General features: G+C 41.2%; 2 protein-coding genes across 3 annotated transcripts in view; both read right to left on the bottom strand.

Moving 5' to 3' along the window:
* Positions 1-156: 156 nt before the first annotated feature.
* LOC144596264 (cytotoxic T-lymphocyte protein 4-like) lies at positions 157-16,096 on the bottom strand. The gene is made up of 4 exons (XM_078404483.1): positions 16,010-16,096; positions 4,343-4,702; positions 2,093-2,181; positions 157-222 (listed from the first exon to the last, which is right to left on the bottom strand). The coding sequence occupies exons 1-4, from the start codon at positions 16,071-16,073 to the stop codon at positions 157-159; spliced, it is 579 nt and encodes a 192-aa protein (XP_078260609.1). The 5' UTR covers positions 16,074-16,096.
* Positions 16,097-21,142: 5,046 nt separating this feature from the next.
* The window catches only part of rbm44 (RNA binding motif protein 44), a 56,293-nt gene continuing 54,647 nt past the window's right edge, over positions 21,143-22,788 (bottom strand). For both annotated transcript variants that reach the window (XM_078404481.1, XM_078404479.1), the window contains exons 16-17: positions 22,143-22,281; positions 21,143-21,328 (exon numbers count right to left, since the gene is read on the bottom strand). In XM_078404481.1, coding sequence (XP_078260607.1) covers positions 22,146-22,281 — 136 coding nt within the window. In that variant the 3' untranslated portion in view covers positions 21,143-21,328; positions 22,143-22,145. The remainder of the gene's footprint in view (positions 21,329-22,142; positions 22,282-22,788) is intronic.

Raw genomic sequence — 22,788 nt, 5'->3', positions numbered from 1 at the left:
CTGTGATGGGTAGACTGCAGCACATATGTTAACACATCAAAGCTTCATCTTGGTCAAATGTAACAGCTCTCGCATATCTCTCCGATTCACCGCTATTGCTTTTTTCTGTAGTTGCACAAACGATGTTTGGTTGTTTTGATATCTACTCAGTGCTGCCTACCTCCCTCTCGTGGGTGCCATATGCTCATATACAGGATTCACATTGGTATTCTTCATTTTGCTCTGCAAAATAGACATTTACAAAATTATTATTAAAATACATACAGTAAGCAGTTCAAGAAAAACATTAATTTTTGTTTATGTATCGTCTTCAGATGAGGGGGGCAATCTCATCCGGGGAGGGGGGGGAGGAAATAGGGGATGTATGTAGGAACATAATTAGAGATCTTGTAGGGTTGCAGAGATAGGGAAGAACAAAAGTGGTGGAAGGATATGAACCCATCAAAATTAATCTTAAATCAAGATATTACTAGACGAGGAGCCAGAAATCAGAGAAACACTTGGTGATTCAAGCGGCAGTAATTTGGACAAATTCAAGATGTAAAGGCAGATGGGTGCCACTGCAATGGTTGCATATGGTGGTGATGGAAAAATGGAAGATGTTTCCAGCGGATTGGGGCAATTGTTAAGTTGGGCAATTTAACGGAGGCAGAAACAAGAGTTGAGATAACGTGATTCATTGGATTCCTGAGTCCGGGCAACTTCAGACATGGCCAGGGCAAGGGAATGACTCAGAATGAGAAAACTGTTGGTGATCGGGGGTGAAGCCAAAGGGTTTGTGTTGCCAAATGTGAACTGGAGTAGAGGCTTTGAGTCAGGCAAAGTGAGTGAAACAAATTCACAATTATGTTAATCTTTGTAAAATGGCACCCTCACCAATAAAGCGGATGTTTCCAGTAGGGACTTGGGAAGAGAGGAGAGAAATCTTTTACCCCATTTCCTTCCCCTTCCAACTGATTCTCAACTGTGTTGCCATCTCTATGGGTGGGTGGGGTTGAGCACCATGGGAAAATCTGGGAAATGGCCTGTGAGTGGCATTCCTGATCTGTGTCTGTGAAGAGGCAAGGGGTTGATGGAGGAGCGGCTTGGCCAATGATAACCTCAATCTTTGCCCTCCACCCTTCAGTGGATGGGGAAATAAGAACACAGGAGATTGGTTCCACCAAAACACCACAGGGATGAAAAATGCAGGGAAGTGGGGAATAACAGCTATAGGTAATCACAGGCCAAAGACTTTAAAATTGCCTGTGTGTACACATTTGGCATGCTCCGGTCTAAATGGATGGCAGTGTCCAATATCTCTGTCAAATAGGGATTCATAAGGTTGGCATTGGAATTCTAATGGAAGGATGCATTTGTAGAATCTGATAGGACTGGAAACAGGCCAACTCCAGACTATTATTTTCACAAATAATTAAACCCCCTGCTAACAATAATCGAACCATCTGACACTGTTAACTTAGAAAGCCATGTTTTAACCAAATAAAAATAATCCAGGAACGGTTAGAAACATAAAAACATAGAAAAATAGGTGCAGGAGGAGGCCATTCGTCCCTTCGAGCCAGCACCTCCATTCAATATGATCATGGCTGATCATCTAAATTCAGTACTTGTTTTTTCCCCCATATCCCTTGATTCCTTTAGCCCTAAGAACTAAATCTAACTCTCTCTTGAAACCCTAAGAGTTAAATCTCTCTCTTGAAATCATGTCGATCAAGGGTTCATGAAGTATCCCAGGGGTGTAGTGTACAATACTGGGTGAGAACCTGGTAAAGAGTTTCAGAGGTTGATGCTGGAACAGCATACTGATGAAGTTCCAGAAGATGACACTGGGCATCCTCAACCACAGTTTATAGACAGCATGACTTGAAGCACCGCACAATGTGGTCCACTGAGAATCCGACAATACTGAACATTGACCCGAGATGTTATTCTGTTTCTCTATTTACAGTTGCTGCCTGAACTGATAGTTATCTCGTGATTTTCTGTTCTGATGTTTGAAGCTGTAGGGTGTCGGTTCCTGGGAAAGGTCCTGTCTCAGTTCATCTCTGCTTATGCCAGTGATCACAGTAAAGTTTGCTTTGTTACTTACTTTAATGGTCAGAAAAATTATGTAGATCATGCACAATAGAAGCACTAGGGTTAGAATTCCCATAATTAGGAAGAATGGAAACTGAGGACCTGAAACACAAGAAAAATTCATGGATTATAAATTTGAAGATTGTTTATCATCCTAGCAGTTTTAAGGCAAGACGACTCTGATTGTTGATTTAGCATTCCCTCTTAAGGCCAAGTGCCTGACAAATGCCAGAGTTGTCCTCAAAGTGTGCAGTATTCCTACTGAATTAACAAAGATGATCAGGAAATTCATTTAGCAGAGAGGTGTAAATTGCTACCTTCAGGAATAAAAATCCCCAGCAAAAACAAACAACTTTACTATTGGAACTAAGCAGTTCAGAAATATGATCAGGAAACACTATTCCCAGTTGATGGATAGAGTAAATATGGAACTCTTGTTTATAACTGACCATGGATACTGGGACAAATACTGTATATTTTAGAGTGAGATTTGTGGACATTGGAGTGTTTTGAGATAGAAATGCTAAATGGAGTTGTGATGCAGAAGAACCATTACTTGATTGAGAGGCAAGTTAAAGAGTCCCATCTGAAAAATGGTCCCAACCCAAAATGTCGTCTGTCCATCCCTTCTACAGATGCAGCCTGACCCGTTGAGTTTCTCCAGCATTTTGTCTATGTTCAATATTTCAGCATCTGCAGTTTCTCTCTCTCTTGCAGTCTCTCTCTCTCCCTCCCTTTCTCTTCCCCTCCCCTCCCCTCCCCCTCCCCTCCCCCTCCCCCTCCCTCGTAAAGAGATCTGTCGTCCTTTATTTCTTCCTATGTGAAGTGGTTTGAAATAAATTCACTTTTGTAGGAAACAATTTGTACAGATCAAATTCGCATAAAAAGCGACGATTAAGTTAGCAATCACAAATGATTTGCTTCGTGATATTGTGTGTGGAATAAATGTAGGCCAGTACCACAAGGAACTGCAGATGCTGGTTTACAAAAAACCCACGAAGTACTGGAATAACTCAGTGGCTCTGGTAGCATCTCTGAAGGAAATGGATAGGTGATGTTTAGGTTCAGAATTTTTCTTTTCCTTGAAAAGGACCATAGGTTGACCCATAGGTTCTCATTGCCTTCAAGGAAGGGCTAGGGCCTCTAATGACTCATCCAAAAGGACATCTAATTGAGTGTAATCTCATCACACACGAGAGCCAGCCAACATTTTAAGAGTTCAAGCCTTTGGAATTGGATATCCGATCACAATCTGTTACCAATTGATCCACATTTGGCAGACTATCACAAGAGTCAATTGCTGATCTCTAAAACATTGTAGATGCAATTTAGTTCAAAGACCGCTGGGCTTTTTAAAGTGGCCAATGGTCCAAAAAAAATTTAGAATTAAGAATAAAAATACTCCAGATAATCAAGCATGAATGAAGGATTGTGTCTGATCATTTCAAGAGGGAGCATCCAAGCAATTGCCATCCATTCAATGTTGTGCCTCTGTTGTTGTTGCAAGCTTCCTATAATGTGAACTGACAAGGTTAGAATGATTCTGAAAGTCGTTCTTTGAAGGGAAGCTAAAATGAAGGGTTATACATTTATTTGGTTCTATTGAATTAATATTTTGCAGCAATTTAATTTTTAAGGAGCTGATCTTACACTTCATTGAACTTCAAAACTCTGACCTATTGATAAGGAACTGTAGTTTCTTAAGCATTATTGGAATCTATGTCCACAGACATTAACAGCATGGAGCTTGCCACCAGCATTCTCAGTAGAAAGACCACGAGAGAGCAGATTGGGGTAGGGATAAATATCATATCTGTGCAATAAGGGGGCAATTTTCCTCAAATTATGGCTAGGGACATTGCTTGAAGAGAGTAGGACATATATCTACCTAATTCTGCTGCACTTTCCCTTTGATAATTATGCCCATTGCCTTAAATTGAAAGTGTTCCATTGCTCAGTAGGTTTGCCTCATGTTGCCAACCACACAGATTAACCCGAAAGCCAAAAAACAATGGCCTGTTTCCTTAATCATCGTTACTTTTTTGAATATATTTTATTCATTGTCCTTTATCTCTCTACATCATTGTCTATATCTCTCGTTTCCCTTATCCCAAACCAATCTGAAGAAGGGTCTCAACCTGATACGTCAGCCATTCCTTCTCTACAGAGATGCTGCCTGTCCCGCTGAGTTACTCCAGCTTTTTGTGTCTATTTGTGTCTCTTTTTGTGCCCAAAAGCAATATCAATTAGAAAATGTCCTCACATTTCATGTCCTTTGAATTCGGATAGATGATGGTCCCACTTCCCTCACTGGATTCATGAGGTGGGGGGTATAACAACTCAATCTTGCAGAAATAAATATCAATCAGCGAAGAGTGCAGTCCAGATATGATGACGGAGATTTTATTTGGTATTCGTTGAAACTGACAATTAAGTTGCCCATTTGAGTTGAAAAATAGTTCGGTTGAAGATGTTACACCACGGCAAACAGCAGATTTGTTCAAGCCTTTAAGAATTGTTAACGCTAGTTCAGCAACATCATCGGAGCTGTGCTCACATTCCAGAGCAAACTCGTTCATGCTTGAAACTCCCAGACATCTAGGCTGAGAGACATTTAGTCCCACTGTAAGGAAAGAAATAAAGGATAAGCAATCACTATGATGAATTTGTTATGCCCATTACAAGTTGGTGGTGTAATGGGCCAAGCTGCTGTCTCACAGCCCGTGACCTGGGTTTGATCCTGCCTTTTGGTGGAGTTTGCATGTTTTCCAAGGGTCCTGGTTTCCTTCCACATCCCAAAAATATACTGGTTGATTAATTGTCCACTCTAAATAACCTTAGTGCAAGTAAGCGACCAAAGAAATCAAAAGGAAAGTTAATTGGCATGTGAGAGTAAGATACAGGCAAGATAAAGATAGAGGAGGAATGGACTGATATCTAGGAAGCTGGCATGGTCTTGATGGGCTGGATGACTTGTCATGCCGTGGCAAGTAACTACATATCTCTTGTTTACAACTGTTCAGACCATGATTTTACACGCACATTACATGCTGTGAGTTATACATCTCATCTGATTTTACTCTTATCATTAATAAACACCACCTGGGCAAGGTATAAAATTTGAGGCTGAACGGAATCTGTCGGGCCGTTTGAATAAATCTGGTCAATCCGTCAGCTTTAAAAAGTTCAGTGCGTGGAGTGAGGGAGTGAGCGGTACTAAAAGGGAATCTGCTAATGGGTAAATGTCTGGTGCAAAACCAGTGTTACAGGCAATGACCACAACTTGAGAGCAGTCCTGAACTACAATCTACCGCATTGATGACCATCGGACTACCTTTGATCGGACTTTACTGGCTTTATCATGCACTAAACGTTATTCACATTATTCCCATTATCATGTACTTGTACATTGTGGATGGCCCGATTGTTACAATGTATTGTCTTTCGGCTGACTGGTTAGCACACAACAAAAGCTTTCACTGACAGCACACGTGACAATAAACTAAACTCAAACTCATGTGAACAACAAAGTTTCATACAGTGCATTCAGTAAGGTATTCAGACCCCTTCACTTTTTCCACATTTTGTTACGTTACAGCCTTATTTTAAAATGGATTAAATTCATTTTTTTAAATCATCAATCTACACACAATACCCCATAATAAAAATGCAAAAGCAGGTGTTTAGAAATTTTTGCAAAGTAATTAAAAATAAATAACTGAAATATCACATTTACATAAGTTTTCAGACCCTTTACTCAGTACTTTGTTGAGGCACCTTTGGCAGCGATTACAGCCTCAAGTCTTTTTGGGTATGATGCTACAAGCTTGGCACACCTGTATTTGGGTAATTTCTCCCATTCTTCTCTGCAGATCCTCTCAAGCTCTGTCAGGTTGGATGAGGAGCGTCAATGCACAGCTTTTTTTCGGTCCCTCCAGAGATGTTCGATCAGGTTCAAGTCTGGGCTCTGGCTGGGCCACTCAAGAACATTCACAGACTTGTTATGAAGCCACTCCTGCGTTTTCTTGGCTGTGTGCTTAGGGTCATTGTCCTGTTTGGAAGGTGAACCTCCGTCCCAGTCTGAGGTCCAGAACGCTCTGGAGTAGGTTTTCATCAAGGATCTCTCTGTACTTTGCTCCGTTCATCTTTCCCTCGATCCTGACTAGTCTCCCAGTTCCTGCTGCTGAAAAACATCCCCACAGCATGATGCTGCCACCAGCATGCTTCACCATAGGTATGGTATTGGCCAGGTCCTCCAGACGTGACGTTTGGCATTCAGGTCAAATAGTTCAATCTTGGTTTCTTCAGACCAGAGAATCTTGTTTCTCATGGTCTGAGAGTTCTCTTTGTGCCTTTTGGCAAACTCCAAGCGGGCTGTCATGTGGCTTTTACTGAGGAGTGGTTTCCGTCTGGCCACGCTACCATAAAGGCCTGATTGGTGGAATGCTGCAGATATAGTTGTCCTTCTGGAAGGTTCTCCCATCTCCACAGAGGAACTCTGAAGCTCTTCAGCGTGACCTCCCTGACCAAGGCCCTTCTCCCCCGATTGCTCAATTTGACCAGGCGGCCAGCTCTATGAAGAGTCCTGGTGGTTCCAAAGTTCTTTCATTTAAGAATGACAGGGGCCACTGTGGTCTGCAAAGCTGTAGAAATTGTTTTATACCCTTCCTCAGATCTGTGTCTCGACGCAATCCTGATTCGGAAGTCTACGGACAATTCCTTCGTCTTCATGGCTTGGTTTTTGCTCCGACATGCACTGTCAACTGTTGGTCAAGTCAAGTTTATTTGTCACATACACATACAAGATGTGCAGTGAAATGAAAGGTCACCCACAGTCCAGCAATAGAGCAATAAAAATAAACAATTTCACACACAATCACAACCAACACAAAAAAAAGGGAAACAAAAAAAAGAAACATCCATCACAGTGAGTCTCCTCCAGTCACCTCCTCACTGTGATGGAAGGCCAGAATGTCTGTTCTCTTCCCCTGCCGTCTTCTCCCGTGTGTGCCTTTCGAAATCATGTCCAATCAATTTATTTTACCACTGGTGGACTCCAATCAATTGTAGAAACATCTTAAGGATAATCAATGGAAACAGGATGAACCTAAGCTCAATTTTGAGTGTCATAGCAAAGGGTCTGAATACTTGTGTAAATGTGGTATTTCAGCTGTTTATTTTTAATTACTGTATAAAAATTTCTAAACACCTGTTTTCGCTTCTTCATTCTGGGGTATTGTGTGTAGATTGATGATTAAAAAAATGAATTTAACCCATTTTAAAATTAGGCTGTAACGTAACAAAATGTGGAAAAAGTGAAGGGGTCTGAATACTTTCTGAATGCACTGTACGTCAGTACTGGGTCTTCTTTCACGAAAATACTGGAGAGAAGCAGAGGCGAGAATGAAGATATTGCCTGGGCTGGAGATCTTGGTGATTAGGAGAGACTGTAGTTTTTTTGGAATGGAGGAGGCTGAAGTGAGATATGTACAGAATAATGAGAAGCACGGATGGGGACATCTTGGCCACATTATTTTCCCTATCTGACAGATCAATAACTGCACTGGGGTGTTGGGGCAGGTGTGGGGCAAAGATAGAAAATTTTCGAGAAGAGTTGAAGAAGCGTTATGTCAGCTAAAGAATGGTTGGGGTCTGGAACACAGTTCCAGAGAACAGAGGAAGCAACTGCTGCAGGGAGAATAATAAGGGACTGGGGTAAATGAGCTCTCAGTGTGATCTCCACGTTACTTGATTTCCATGCTATGACTATGACTCTCCAGAGTATATTTTCGAGCTCTTGAAGCCCAAAGCCAAAAGCAGTAGTAATAAACTGTTGAGACCCAGAGCACACTAGAACCAGAGACCCCTTTGCAGCATTTTCCTTCAGTCCAGTGATGCTTTCCACGCGCCTGTAGCAAAGCCCTGCAGACTCTCCAGGCTGGCCGCAACAATGAAACCACCCAAACATATCAACAATCCTATTCTCTGGACTTGTAATAGCATGTTACTGTTGTCCCAGCATTGAAGCAGTAACCTGGCATTCCAACTTCCCATGTCAAAAGATGTTTGGACAGGTATATGGATAGGAAGGGTTTAGAGGGATAGGGGCCAAATGCAGGCAAAGGGGAAGAGCCCAGAATGCCAACTTGGTCAGCATGGACAAGTTGGGCTGAAAGGCCTGCTTCCATGCTGCACAGCTCTATGACTCAATGACTCTCTGAGTCAAGTGAGTCCAGGTCAGCAGGGGATGTCTTCACAACATCATCAGAATAGGCAGGTCTGGGGAGAAGCTGCAAGCAGCAATGTCAGGAGCAGGGCCTGGCCAAAGAAGAGTTTGTGCACTTCAGAACTGTTGCTCGCTAAACATCAGATAACAATCAGATTTGAATCTTAACCACAGCTCATCATTTTATGTACATTCTTGTCAGCGCCCACAATTACTCCCACCATTAATGAAAAGATCTTAAAACCTGCAGTTGTGGGAAACCCGAAACAAAGCCACAAAATGAAAACACTCAATCAAGCAGCATCTTTGGAAAGAGACATTTTCGATCACAAACGTTAACTGTTTCTGCTTCCATAGATGCTACACTGTGAAAGTCTGGCATTGAGCAAAAGCAGATAGTTTCACTCAGAATTGAACCAAGAGAAAACATAGGTCACAAACAACACTTGGTGGAAAGACGCAGAGTGAACAAGGAGGAGGGTGCAGGCACAGTTGATTTGTCATCACTGCATTAGCTTTGGAAAATGCAACAGGCTCTTCGTCTCAGTGGTAGAAGTGTGATAAGAACAAATAATCTGTTTTTTGCTAACAAGTGAGAAAAAATGAGGAGAAATCCCCTGCTTTCAGTGAAATAACCTCATGGAATCTGAGTATAACACTGTGGTAGAAAAAAAGCACCATTAACAGGGCAGCGCAGAACCAGCTTTATGTACCCACCTGGAGTTGGTGTGCCAGTCTTTTTATAAGTCTTTGCCCTGCAACCCGCATCGAGGGCAGGATTGCCACCCGCGGAAACAAGTGTGACACCCGCACACTGCCCCTTGACCTTGGGTGGGAGCTGAGTAGGCACATATGCTTGGTGATAGCAGGTCAGCTATCACCAGCTTATCACACTTCTACCATTGAGACAAAGAGTCTGTTTAGTTTCCAACCTCTACCCGTCAGCAGCCTCTCAACACTCTGACAGGAGGGAAGATAGCAGTGGGCTGTTGGCTTCTTGAAAACTCACTGAGCTCTCCCACTTATACTGCCAGCCTCCGCAGCCACAGATAAAAACAACACCTGCCAGTCAGCAACACCGAAAACAAAGAGAGGCAAGTTTTGTCAGCAGACACTGAATGAAAGTTTGCAAAGCAAATACAGTAGATAACAAAATCTAATATAAAACAGAACATTCTGGGAACATCATCAGGTCAATAACATCATCAAATAAATAACATTTCAAGTCTAATGAAGAGATCCTCCACACTCACTGTATATCCAAAAGTTCCATCATTTACATTGTGGTGACTGCCCAGAACTGTTTTCTTGAACTGAAAGTCAATTAAATTATCTGATTGTGCACATCCTTTGACTAATTAGGCAAATAAAGCTGTATTAATCATCTCAGAGAATTTTATTTACTTCAGAAACAACACAATTTTGCTGATCATCAGAATTCTTTCTTTCATGAATTGGTGGTCGGGGCGGAGATGGGCACTGTTGCATATGACTAATTCACTGATTTCCCTGTGTCTTGCTGCCTATTCCACAGTCTCTCTCATTGACTCCGAGGGAAGTGTTTTCCTTGTTACAATAATGTCTATACTTCAAAAAATACTTCATTTCCATCCCTGAAATGTTTAATTTGTTTTCTTAAGACTCTGATCCCAGTCTTCCTAATTTAAAACATATGTTGGAATTTTCCCTTTGGTGATATATTTGACCTTAAAATGATGTTCATTGCAGTGCAGAATATCCTTTGTCAGTCAAAAGTTGATTAGGGTGGTTGACAATAAGAGGAAAGCTTTCAACTTCAGGAGCATAGGCATGGTTTGGAAAATAGGAAAGAAAGAAGGCAAATGGAATTTAACCCAGACAGATGAGAGCTACACTTATTTAATCCAGACCTATGTGAGCAAATGCTTTTGATTCAAAGAAGTGTGAGCTCATATTTTTGTAGTGGTGTAACAAGACAAGGAATGAACAATAAATGGGAAACTGAGAAGAATGGAAAATCCCAGTTGGATTTTATGCGTACAGTGCCCTCCATAATGTTTGGGACAAAGACCCACCATTTATTTATTTGCCTCTGTACTCCACAATGTGAGATTTGAAATAGAAAAAAAATCACATGTGGTTAAAGTGCACATTGTCAGATTTTATTAAAGGGCATTTTTATACATTTTGGTTTCACCATGTAGAAATTACAACTATGTTTATACATAGTCCCCCCCCATTTCAGGGCACCATAATGTTTGGGACACATGGCTTCACAGGCGTTAGTAATTGCTCAGGTGTGTTTAATTGTCTCCTTAATGCAGGTCTAAGAGAGCTCTCAGCACCTAATCTTTCCTCCAGTCTTTCCATCACCTTTGGAAACCTTTTCTGCTGTTTATCAACATGAGGACCAAAGTTGTGACAATGAAAGTTAAAGAAGCCATTGTGAGACTGAGAAACAAGAATAAAACTGTTAGAGACATCAGCAAAACCTTAGGCTTACCAAAGTCAACTGTTTGGAACATCATTAAGAAGAAAGAGCAATGGTGAGCTTACTAATCGCAAAGGGACTGGCAGGTCAAGGAAGACCTCCATAACTGATGACAGATGAATTCTCTACAATAAAGAAAAAACCCCAAACATCTGTCTGACAGATCAGAAACACTCTTCAGGAGTCAGGTGTGGATTTGTCAATGACCACTGTCCGCAGAAGACTTCATGAACAGAAATACAGGGGCTACACTGCAAGATGCAAACCACTAGTTAGCTGCAAAGATAGGATGGCCACGTTACGGTTTGCCAATTAGTACTTAAAAGAGCAATCACAGTTCTGGAAAAAGGTCTTGTGGACCGATGAGACGAAGATTAACTTATATCAGAGTGATGGCAAGAGCAAAGTATGGAGGAGAGAAGGAACTGCCCAAGATCCAAAGCATACCTCCTCATCTGTGAAACACGGCCTGGGCATGTATGGCTACTGAAGGTACTGGCTCACTTAACTTCATTGATGATACAACTGCTGATGGTAGTAGCATAATGAATTCTGAATTGTATTGGCACATCCTATTTGCTCAAGTTCAAACAAATGCCTCAAAACTCATTGGCTGGCGGTTCATTCTACAGCAGTGGTTCTTAACCCCCATGGGGGTTGTTTGGGGGTTTTACAAGGGTCATGAAGGGGTCATAAATGAAATTATCCCATCTCATTGATTGAGTATTGGCAGACATGTTTCATAAATCGGGTTTTTTTTCCCCAACTTTTGTTTCGGGGGTCACGGTACTGACCAAGACTGTCTGATGGGGACGTGGGGACAAAAAGGTTAAGAACCGCTGTTCTACAGCAAGACAATGATCCAAAACATACTGCTAAAGCAACAAAGAAGTTGTTCGAAGCTAATAAATGGTCAATTCTTGTGGCCATTGTCAATCACCCGGTCTGAACCCAATTGAGCATGCCTTTTATATGCTGAAGAGAAAACTGAAGAGGACTAGCTCCCAAAACAAGCACAAGCTAAAGATGGCTGCAATACAGGCCTGGCAGAGCATCACCAGAGAACACACCCAGCAACTGGTGATGTCCACGAATCGCAGACTTCAAGCAGTCATTGCATGCAAAGGATATGCAATAAGATACTAAAAACGACTTTCATTCACATGACATTGCTGTGTCCCAAACATTATGGTGCCCTGAAATGGGGGGACTATGTATAAACACTGCTGCAATTTCTACACGGTGAAACAAAAATGTATAAAAATGGTCTTTATTAAAATCTGACAATGTGCACCTTAACCACATGAGATTTTTTTTTCTATTAAAAATCTCAAATTGTGGAGTACAGAGGCAAATAAATAAATGATGGGTCTTTGTCCCAAACATTATGGAGGGCACTGTAACTACTTGGAAGGTGGGTATTCAGCCCATCTAGTTCAATCCAGGGCCCAGGCAAGCAATTCCATTGGTCCCATAACCCTATTTCTATTTCCCTGTAACTCTACAACCTTTTCTCTCACAACCCCACCAACTTTCCTTTGATTTTTTATGCAATTACAGTGGTAATTATGCAATTCCAAAGGCTAATTCACAGTGGATAATTAAGAGCACACAATAAAGCTGTTCACTGTACCTCAGTACAAGTGACAATAAATAAACTAAATTAAAACTAAAGTTACTAACCAAGATATCACTGTGATGTGGGAGGAAACCAGAGCCTCCTAAGGAAGCACAAAGGGTGACAGGAAAAGTGTTCAAACTGCACAGAGGACTGGATGTCAGGACCATAACTGGGTATCAGAAGCTATGAAGTAGCAGCACAACCCGCGACATTAGTGTCCCACCCTTGGAAATTATGTCCAATGATGTTTAAAAATAACAGATCAATAACGTGGTTAAAATGACATACAGGAGACTTTCCTTTGATGCCCAGGAATAGTATTTGCGAGGTAGGATTCTACAAAATGATTGTTAGGGCACAGCTTAAATAATCTGTTCACCACACAACAGAAAAATTGTGATTACATTGAAGAGAGTTCAGTAAAGATTTATAAGGACACTTCCAGAACTGTAATATTGAGCTATAAGGAAATGCCAGCAAAAACAAATGCTGAGGAATGATTAAATTGAGATGTATAAAATGTGATAGTATGAAGAGCAAGAACTTCTTTCCTCCTAGAAGAGGGAAATCCCTATTCAGCCAGAGGGTCTTCGGATCCAGAAACCACCACCTGTGAGATGGCAGAGCAGAACCCTGTTTAGACAGCACTGTCATTATCTTGCTTTTTAACTTTGATTCCAACCATTTCACCACCATTTGACTGAATCACACCACATGCTGGTGAAATTCATTCATATAAAGAAATTTACACTTCCTCTTATTTATGCTCTACAGTTCTGTTTTCTCGTGCAATTGGGGACTATTTCCCCACATCCATCGTGCGGCCTATAGTTTTGGGTGATAAACAGTGCCCTCCATAATGTTTGGGGCAAAGCCCCATCATTTATTTATTTGCCTCTACTCCATAATTTGAGATTTGTATTAGAAAAAAAATCACATGTGGTTAAAGTGCACATTGTCAGATTTTAATAAAGGCCATTTTTCTACATTTTGGTTTCACCATGTAGAAATTACAGCTGTGTTTATACATAGTCCCCCCATTTCAGGGCAGCATAATGTTTGGGACACAGCAATGTCATGTAAATGAAAGTAGTCATGTTTAATATTTTGTTGCATATCCTTTGCATGCAATGACTGCTTGAAGTCTGCAATTCATGGACATCACCAGTTGCCGAGTGTCTTCTCTGGTGATGCTCTGCCATTAAGGAGGCATTTAAACACACCTGAGCAATTACAAACAACTGTGAAGCCATGTGTCCCAAACATTATGGTGCCCTGAAATGGGGGACTATGTATAAACACAGCTGTAATTTCTACATGGTGAAACCAAATTGTATAAGAATGGCCTTTATTAAAATCTGACAATATGCACTTTAACCACATGTGATTTTTTTTTCTATTACAAATCTCAAATTGTGGAGTATAAAGGCAAATAAATAAATGATGGGTCTTTGTCCCAAACATTATGGCGGGCACTGTATTTCTGGATGAGACCAAGGAGTCTGTTCACCCAAATGTAAGAACTGCTGGGTCCAACCAACATTCATCCCACAAACAACAACAAAAAGGATTGTGTTGGAAGGAACTGCAGATGCTGATTTAAACTGAAGATGGACACAAAAATCAGGAGTAACTCAGCGGAACAGGCAGCATCTCTGGAGAGAAGGAATGGGTGACATTTCGGGTTGAGCACCCTTTTTTTTTTCCAGAAGGGTCTCAACCCGAAACGTCACCCATTCCTTTTCTCCAGAGATGCTGCCTGTCCCGCTGAGTTACTCTAGCTTTTTGTGTCTATCTTCAACAAAAAAAGCATCATCACGTCACATCCTGGAGTTCGTGGCTTTCTTAAAAAACTGTTTAATCCACTGGAATGTAGACATTGCTATCAATGCTGGCATTTATTGGTCAACCCTACTTACCCCTGAAGGGCAGAATAGGAATGACCACATTGGTAGGTCTGGACTCACACGTGGACCAGACCGACAAGGGGTTATGAATTTCCTTTGCTGAACGGCAGACGTGAAGTTGATGGATTTTTATGACTAGCTGTTTTGTGCTTATCATTAGCTCAACAATCATTAAGAGTCATGGAGTCATACAGAACAGAAACTGGCCCTTCAGCCACATTGTCCATGCTGCACACTCAGCCATTCACTCACATTAGGTCCATAGCCACATGTGTCTTGGTAATTTAATACTTTACTTGGAATTTCTTAAATTCTGTGAGAGTATCTGTCCGCACCACCACTCAGTAAGCGTATTCCGTACTCCAGCCACCTTCTGTGTGGAAAAATTCCTCCTTGGATCCCATTAAACCTCCTACTTGTCACCTTAAACTCATGCCTTCTTGTCTCAGACATCCTAGCCATTGGGAAGAGAGTTTTACTTTTGTAGGAGCCATTTATGTTTAGGCTAACTACTGTTGGCATATTATATTATTTTGTCTAGATATATCTTGCCGTATTATTTTGGACACTTGGGGGGGGGGGGGGGGGACATTAGATGCACAGGGTGGTGTATATATTGGCATAAGGGACAGGGAGTGGCAGACACATTGAGGGAGAGCATACAGTTCTCATCAGACCAACGACTGGACAGACCTGAGAACAGACCAACGACTGGGCAGACCCGAGACCTGGGACCAGACCAGGGACAGAGCGGCCAGCTACAACGAATGCGGAATAAAGAAAGCCTGGTATGTTCATCTCCTTGTTTGTACAACTACTTCAATAAACAACCAATTAAACTGGAAATAATGACTGGAAGATCTGTTCTATTAGGTCTGCGTAAGATCACTCCTACTTCCTGTGTAGTAATGGCAAGTGGAAAAGAAGTAATTGGAAAAGTCGGAAAGTTGCCATTACAACTATCTACCCATAATATCCCTCATAATTTCATATACTTCTATTATTTCACACCTCAGCCTTTTTGCTGCAAGGAAAACAAACACAGTTTATCCAATCACTCATAATCGCAATGCACCCTTTGGGACATTAATTGCTTGAATTTAAATTCCCTTTTGCTATGGCTGAATTTAAACTTGCATCACGAAGTCAATGGTCCAGACACTGCTTGACTCTGCACCTTCTAGATCGTGCTGTGCACCGTGTAATTGTTAGGAAACCTTTTTGACAGACCACTGCACCACTTAAATAAATCCAAAGCTATTTGGTTTTAATTGCACCAGGCTTCCAGTCTTCTGCCAGACCCATTGCATGGAAATCTAAAACAAAACTGCAGACAATGACATATAAATAGAAAATGCTGGATATACTCGGCAGGTCAGTCAGCATCTGTAGAGATAGAAATAAAGTCAATGTTTAAGGTCAAAGCTCCGTTTCTCTTTCCACAGATACTGCCGGATCTGCCAAGTGTGTCCAGCATTTTCTCATTTTAATGCTAAGTCCGCGCACCTGTGCTGTCAGGGAGAAATCAAAGGGGAGGGGGCAGAGCTGGAGAATTGGTTATTCACCACCCATAACCCCGAGGTTTTCCCACCCCGTCTATCACACCATCTGCTCCCCAGTCTAGACTTGGGAGCGCAGGGACTTTCTACATTAGATATACCCATTTTGGTATGCTAATGACGTGTCCATGAGAAGGTAATTCTTACCACTCGGCCTCCCGGTCATGAAAATCCAAAGGAAAGCCAGGAATAGGCAGCGGAGCGGTGCCATCAGTCTGGAGATCAGGATCCCAGGCGCTGTCTACTTCAAATGGCAGTGGATATACCCGAGTCTGTAATTTAATAAAGTGATTCGCAGAAAGGAAATAGTTTCGCGCAAGTTACGGAAACTCCAGCCTGCAAAGGAAGAATTAATGCTGAGGCTTTCAATTCTGTTTCTAACTCACACACCCCTTCACTCACATGCTGCGGTACATCAAGAGGTTGGACTGAGCCCTCCTCTGCTGAACTGGACCAAGTCTACAGGAGATGCCTACTGCTTCTCCACTCGCGGCCGGAGCCACGCAAGCAAGCAGTTCTGAAGAAGAGGATGAAGTCAAGGGGGGACAATATGAAATCCCACGCAAAAAGACAGTACGATAGGCGATAGGAAAAAAAAGAATATGATAGGCAATGACAGAGGTAAATATCTGGTAAATAGCTGAGGTTGATAGCAAAGCAAGAGGAACTAACAGGAAACCGTGGAACGAAAATGTTTTATGGGAGAGAAACTTGATAGATAAGTGGAAGGGGGGGGTGGGTAGAGAATGGAAGAAAGCATGTGAGAAACGCTTGAAGATGGAAAGAACCAATGTGAAAAACAAGTGAAATAAAGATCTTGATGAACAACACAGAGCATGAATATGATAGTTGTTGGCTGCAGAGGGAAAATAAAAATTCGCGGAAAGAGAATGTCATAGAAAATATTATAGGAGAGAAAAATGGGCAGTAGCAGAGAAAGAGTGAGCGGGAGTATCAGAAGGAGCAGAGTAGAGAAAGAGGAACACCATAGATCAGACTAGATTCGTTTATGTCATATACACGAGGGTGCATTGAAATCCCGTGTTTCCATAAAGCTTACAGGGTAAATACACATAATAACAAACAAAAGTATTTGTCATTATGTGTATTGTTTACTCTGTGAGCTTTATGTAGTGCAAAAAAAAACCCTACTGCAATGACGGTAAAACTGAATGAGGTAGAGTGAACAGTAGGAGCATGTGACAGCACCTCTGGGAATGGGTGTGAACGAGATGATAGTCTTATCGCAGCTGGAAATAAACTGTTCTTAGACTCATAGAGACATACAGCGTGGAAACAGGTCCTTCAGCTCAACTTGCCTATGCCAACCAACATGCACCATCTAAACTAGTCCCACCTGCCTGCTTTTGGCCCATATCCCTCTCAACCTACCTTATCCATGTGGCTGTCTAAACTTTTCTTAAACTTTGCGATAGTACCTGCCTCAATTATCTCCTCCGGCAGCTTATTCCATACACCCACCACCCTTTGTCCAAAGAAGCTACCCCTCAGGTTCCCATTAAATCTTTCCCCCCCTCACCTTAAATATATGTCCTCTAGTTCTCGATTCCCCAACACTGGGCAAAAGACGGAGCATTTACCAAATCTATTCCTCTCATGATTTTGTACAACTTTATAAGATCTCCCCTCATCCTCCTGCGCTCCAAGGAATAAAGCTCTAGCCTGCTCAACCTCTCCTTTCAACTCAGACCCTCGAGTCCTGGCAACATCCTGGTAAATCTTCTCTGAACCCTTTCAAGCTTGGTGACAAAAACACAAAACTCTAAATGTGGTCTCACCTGTAACATGACCTCCCAACTTTCGTTCTCAAGACTCTTGACAGATGGTATTAGGAGGTTGCAGGGTGACTTGAACAGGTTGAGTGGGCAGGTGCATGGCAGATGCAGAATAATGTAGATAAATATGAGGTTATCCACTTTGGTGGCAAAAACAAGGAGGCAGATTATTATATCAATGGTGTCAGATTAGGTAAAGGGGAAGTGGAACGAGACCTTGGTGTCCTTACACCAGTCACTGAAAGTAAGCGTGCAGGTACAGCAAGCAGTGAAGAAAGCCTTCATAACGAGAGGATTTGAGTACAGGAGCAAAGAGGACCTTCTGCAGTTGTATAGGGGCCTGGTGAGACCACATTTTGTGTATTGTGTGCAGTTTGGGTCTCCTAATTTGAGGAAAGACATCCTTGCTATTGATGCTGTGCAGCGTAGGTTCACAAGGTTTCTCCCTGGGATGGAGGGACTGTCATATGAGGAAAGATTGGAAAGACTGGGCTTGTATTCACTGGAGTTTAGAAGGATGAGAGGGGATCTTATAGGGACGTATAAAATTATAAAAGGACTGGACAAGCTAGATGCAGGAAAAATGTTGCCAATGTTGGGGGAATCCAGAACCAGGGGCCACAGTCTAAGAATAAAGGAGAGGCCATTTGAAACAGGTGAGAAGAAACTTTTTTACCCAGAGAGTTGTGAATTTGTGGAATTCTCTGCCACAGAAGGCAGTGGAGGCCAATTCACTGGATGGATTTAAAAGAGAGTTAGATAGAGCTCTAGGGGCTAGTGGAGCCAAGGGATATGGGGAGAAGGCAGGCACAAGTTACTGATTGTGGATGATGAGCCATGATCACAATGAATGGCGGTGCTGGCTCGAAGGGCCTATTTTCTGTTTCTATGGAGGCTAATGTGCCGAAAGCCTTCTTGACCACCCTATCCGCTTGTGACACCACTTTCAAGTATGTATGCACATGCACTCCTAGATCCCTCTGCTTCACAACACCCCCCCAGAGCTCTACCATTCACCGTGTAGGTCCTGCTCACATTCTCTTTAAATTTCAGCAACCATTCCTCAGCACACCTGCCCAATTGATCAAGATCCTGCTGTAATCTTTGAAAATCATCTTCACTATCTACAACACCACTCACTTGCTAATCATGCCATGTATGTTTTCATCCAAATCAGTGATATAGATCAGTGCATCTGAAACTGGTGAATGGTTCACCCAAGGGCGAATTAAATTATTTTGGGGTGAATGAAACCAGAGGAGTGAATGACTTAATATATATAAAATTTATACACAAGACGAAAATTACCAAAAAACATGAGAAAATTTAGTTGAGGGTGAATGAAATTGTGATAAAGACTCAAGGGTGAATGACACGGTAATAGTTTAATAAGGACTGATATAGATGACAAACAATGGGCCCCAACAAACCCTGAGGCACACCAATAGTCACAGACTTCCAGTCCATAAAAACATCCTTCTACCATCTGCTTACAAGGTCATAAAGAATAGTAGAATTTGGCCATTCGGTCCATCAAATCTATTCCGCCATTCAATCATGGCTGATCTATCTCTCTCTCCTAACCCCATTCTCCTGCCTTCTCCCCATAATCCTCCGACACCTGTACTAATCAAGAATCTATCCATCTTTGCTGTAAAAATATCCACTGACTTGAATTCATTGCCGCAGAATGTTGTAGAGACCAAGTCAATGAATATTTTAAAGGCAGATATAGATAGATTCTTGATCACTACGGGTGTCAGGGGTTATGAGAGAATGCAGAAGAATGGGGTTACGAGGGGAAGATAGATCAGCCGTGATTGAATGGTGGAGTAGACCTGATGGGCCGAATGGCCTAATTCTGCTCCTATTACTTATATGAACTAAAAAGCACTCAACGATTCCTTCCCCTCATTCTCACTAGTACACCTATTCGCTTCCACCCAGTTTGTTCCAATTGGTATAATTCAACTTGCTATTTCACAGCCTTTATGAACGATTATTCTCCATCTCTAACTTCCCTCAATAACCTATCAACAAGATTTCTTTACCAGCAGCTCATCAATGCAGCAACACTCAAGTCATTTTATCAGATACATTTCCCTTATCCTATGCATTGTCCCCACCCTCTCTACAAGTTAAAAATAACTTTTCTCTCTTTCCCATTTCTGAGGGCCTTCAATTTGAAAAATTAATTCACATTTCTCTAACCCCAGATGCTACCTAACCTGCTGAGTGTTTCCAGCATTTTCTGTTTTGTTTCAGATTTCCTACACCTGCATTGATATTAGCTTTCTGGTATATTGCGCATCTTTGCTTCCTAATCTTCAAGTGATGTTGACTTGCATGCAATTTATGGAAGTGGTTTAACACTGTCGTTTGGTCGCATAACACCCTCAAATTCTCTTATCTGTCAGGATAAGAGTACTGTATAAGAGTACTAAAGAGTACTGTATTTTTTTTTCACAAAACAGTTTGCTTAAACATCTCCCCATATCTCAGAACCACAGAATGGTTACAACACTTGAGGCCAAAATCCCGATTAACCAACCCAGCTAGTTTCTCTTCCTTCCCTCTCATCATAGCCCTGCATTTTCTTTTCTTTGGAATACTTACCATTTCCTTTTTTACCACTTTAGCAATGTAGTCCAGATTATAAGCACTTATCACCCCCTTCTCTCTTCCAGCTTTCTTTCTCTCCACCATCACAATCAATACAGTGTCCAGTCATGAAACATCACCCGTCCATGTTGTCCGGAGATGCTGCCTGACCAATTGAGTAACTCCAGCGCTGTGTGCCATTTTCCCCAGATTTTTAGTTTTCAATAGCTCCTCAGCATTTAATTAATACTCACCAAAAGTGGCCTTCCTGATAGGGGGCCTTTAAACTAAACCTAACAGCTTTGATTTTTGTGCCTTGTTAATTATTATCTCCACCCTTAATCAAATACTTCCCTCACCTGTATCCACCCATCACCTGTCAGGCTTTGTCCGGCCCCCATCTTTTTCCCAGCTTTCACCCCCCCCACCCCATTACAATCAGTCTGAAGAAGTGTCCCAATCTTAAATATTGCATATTCATGTCCTCCAGATATGCTGCCTGACCCACTGAGTCACTCTGGTCCTTTAATTTTTTAAAAATTAAACTCTGTCATTTTAAACTAAGATAATAACCTAGCTATCGTTTATTTGTTTATAAAAAAGGCCTTGGTGAGACCGACCTGGAATATTACATGTTAATTTTGTCTCCTTGTAATACTTGTAATAAAAAGAGGGTCACCAGATTAATTCCAGGATGGCAGGTCTGATAAAAGGTTCATAGATTTAAATTCTATATATATGTTACAAAATGTAAGCACAAATTATGCCAAACTCTTATTCAAAGTATTCCGATCACAGATATCCCTCAGTGAACATAATTGCTTCTCATCAATTTATTTAACTTTCTCACAAAATGAAAATATTCAAAAAGAGTAACGTTCTATAATTAACACAATTAGCAGATCAACATTAAAGAGCCTTGTCATAAATGTAGAATCCTCTTCAATTCTGATAATTCCCTCCGATTAAAACAAATTTGATGAAAAATGAAAGGCAAGGCAATGATTATCACACGTTTAATGGAAGCCTGGAATTATTTCTGAGTGTGATTTATCTTTCTTCACAAATGCTGAAAAGAAATTAAACAAGTATTAAAGCACAGTTAATTCTTCTTTACAATGACACATTTCAAATATTCAACTATCATGAACATAAACACACATTCATTACATGCTACCCTAATAACCCTGTGAGTTGCCCTGGCGAGAATGTACAATGACATTTTGAGAGCCTAAGTCATTCAGCTCAGTCCCTTGTTAATGCTAAATTCACTGACCGTAATTTAAGTAGTGGGAGAAATACCATATTTTCCCTCAGCACTCCTATTTTAGTCAATGGTAACATTCAACTTGACTGTTGAATGCCTAATAGAAATGAAACTGATCTTAATCAGTAGTTCAAAACAGATTAATGGTAAATGAGGGGCACATATATTGTGACCAAATATCTTTTTTAGGGAGGCAGAGTGGCGCAGCAGTAGTTACGGTCTTATAGCAACAGAGATCTGGGTTTGATCCTGACTACAGGTGGTATCTGTACAGAGTTTGTACGTTTTTCCTGCAACCATGTGGGCTTTCTCTGGGTCAGCTCCGGTTTCCTTCCATATTCCAAAGACGTGCAGTTTTGTAGGTTAATTTGCTTCTGGAAATTGTCCCTAGTACGTAGGATGGAACTAGTTCACAGGTCGGCACGGACCATGCTGTATCTCTAAACTAAACTACTCAAGTCTTCCATTGTCCATTTTATTAACACTTTTCACTCTTTTCTTCAGATTTCAATGGGCGTAATAATTTTTTATTATTTCAATTTAACTTCATAAATAAAGTACATTTTTGTACACTTGCATTTATTCACATTTATCACACTTACATTTAAATACATACCATTTATTCTTTGCTATTTGTAGATGACTTTCTTTTCAAGATAGCAGATGCCAGTTGAACAATTGTGGTTAGAGCCAAGCCACTTAGCAAACCTTTGTTATTTGCTTTTACTTCTTTCAATGCTTGAATGATTTCATTCCTAAGTATAAATCAAACCATAAATTACTACACCAACGCAATAACATCGAAATATTCAAAGTTAAATTATACATTGAACTAAACAAAAAACAAAGTGCTGGTGGAACTCAGTAGGGCAGGCAGCATCTGTGGATGAAATAAACAGATAACGTTTCGAGTCAGGGCTCTTCTTCAAACTGGAGCATCATCTATCTATTTCCTTTCACACGTGCAGCCTGGCCAGATGAGTTCTTCCAGCACTTTTTTTTTGCTCAAGATTCCAGCATCAGCAGTCTATAATCTTCTACACACTGCACATGTATCTTGTACTCTACTGTAAATCATGCAATACTTAATCTCCCTTAACAGTTGCAAGGCCAAGATATAATTGTCATATTGTTTTAAAGAGTTACGGCATGGAAGCAGGCCCTTCAACCCACCAAGTCCACGCCAATTATCGATCACCCATTTGCACTGGCTCTACGTTCTCCCATTTTCTCATCTACTGCCAACACACTAGGCACAATTT

This window comes from Rhinoraja longicauda, chromosome 8, assembly GCF_053455715.1.
Source record: "Rhinoraja longicauda isolate Sanriku21f chromosome 8, sRhiLon1.1, whole genome shotgun sequence".
Taxonomy (NCBI): domain Eukaryota; kingdom Metazoa; phylum Chordata; class Chondrichthyes; order Rajiformes; family Arhynchobatidae; genus Rhinoraja; species Rhinoraja longicauda.
Note: the sequence above shows the minus strand (reverse complement) of the source record. Positions and strands in the feature narration are given on the sequence as shown.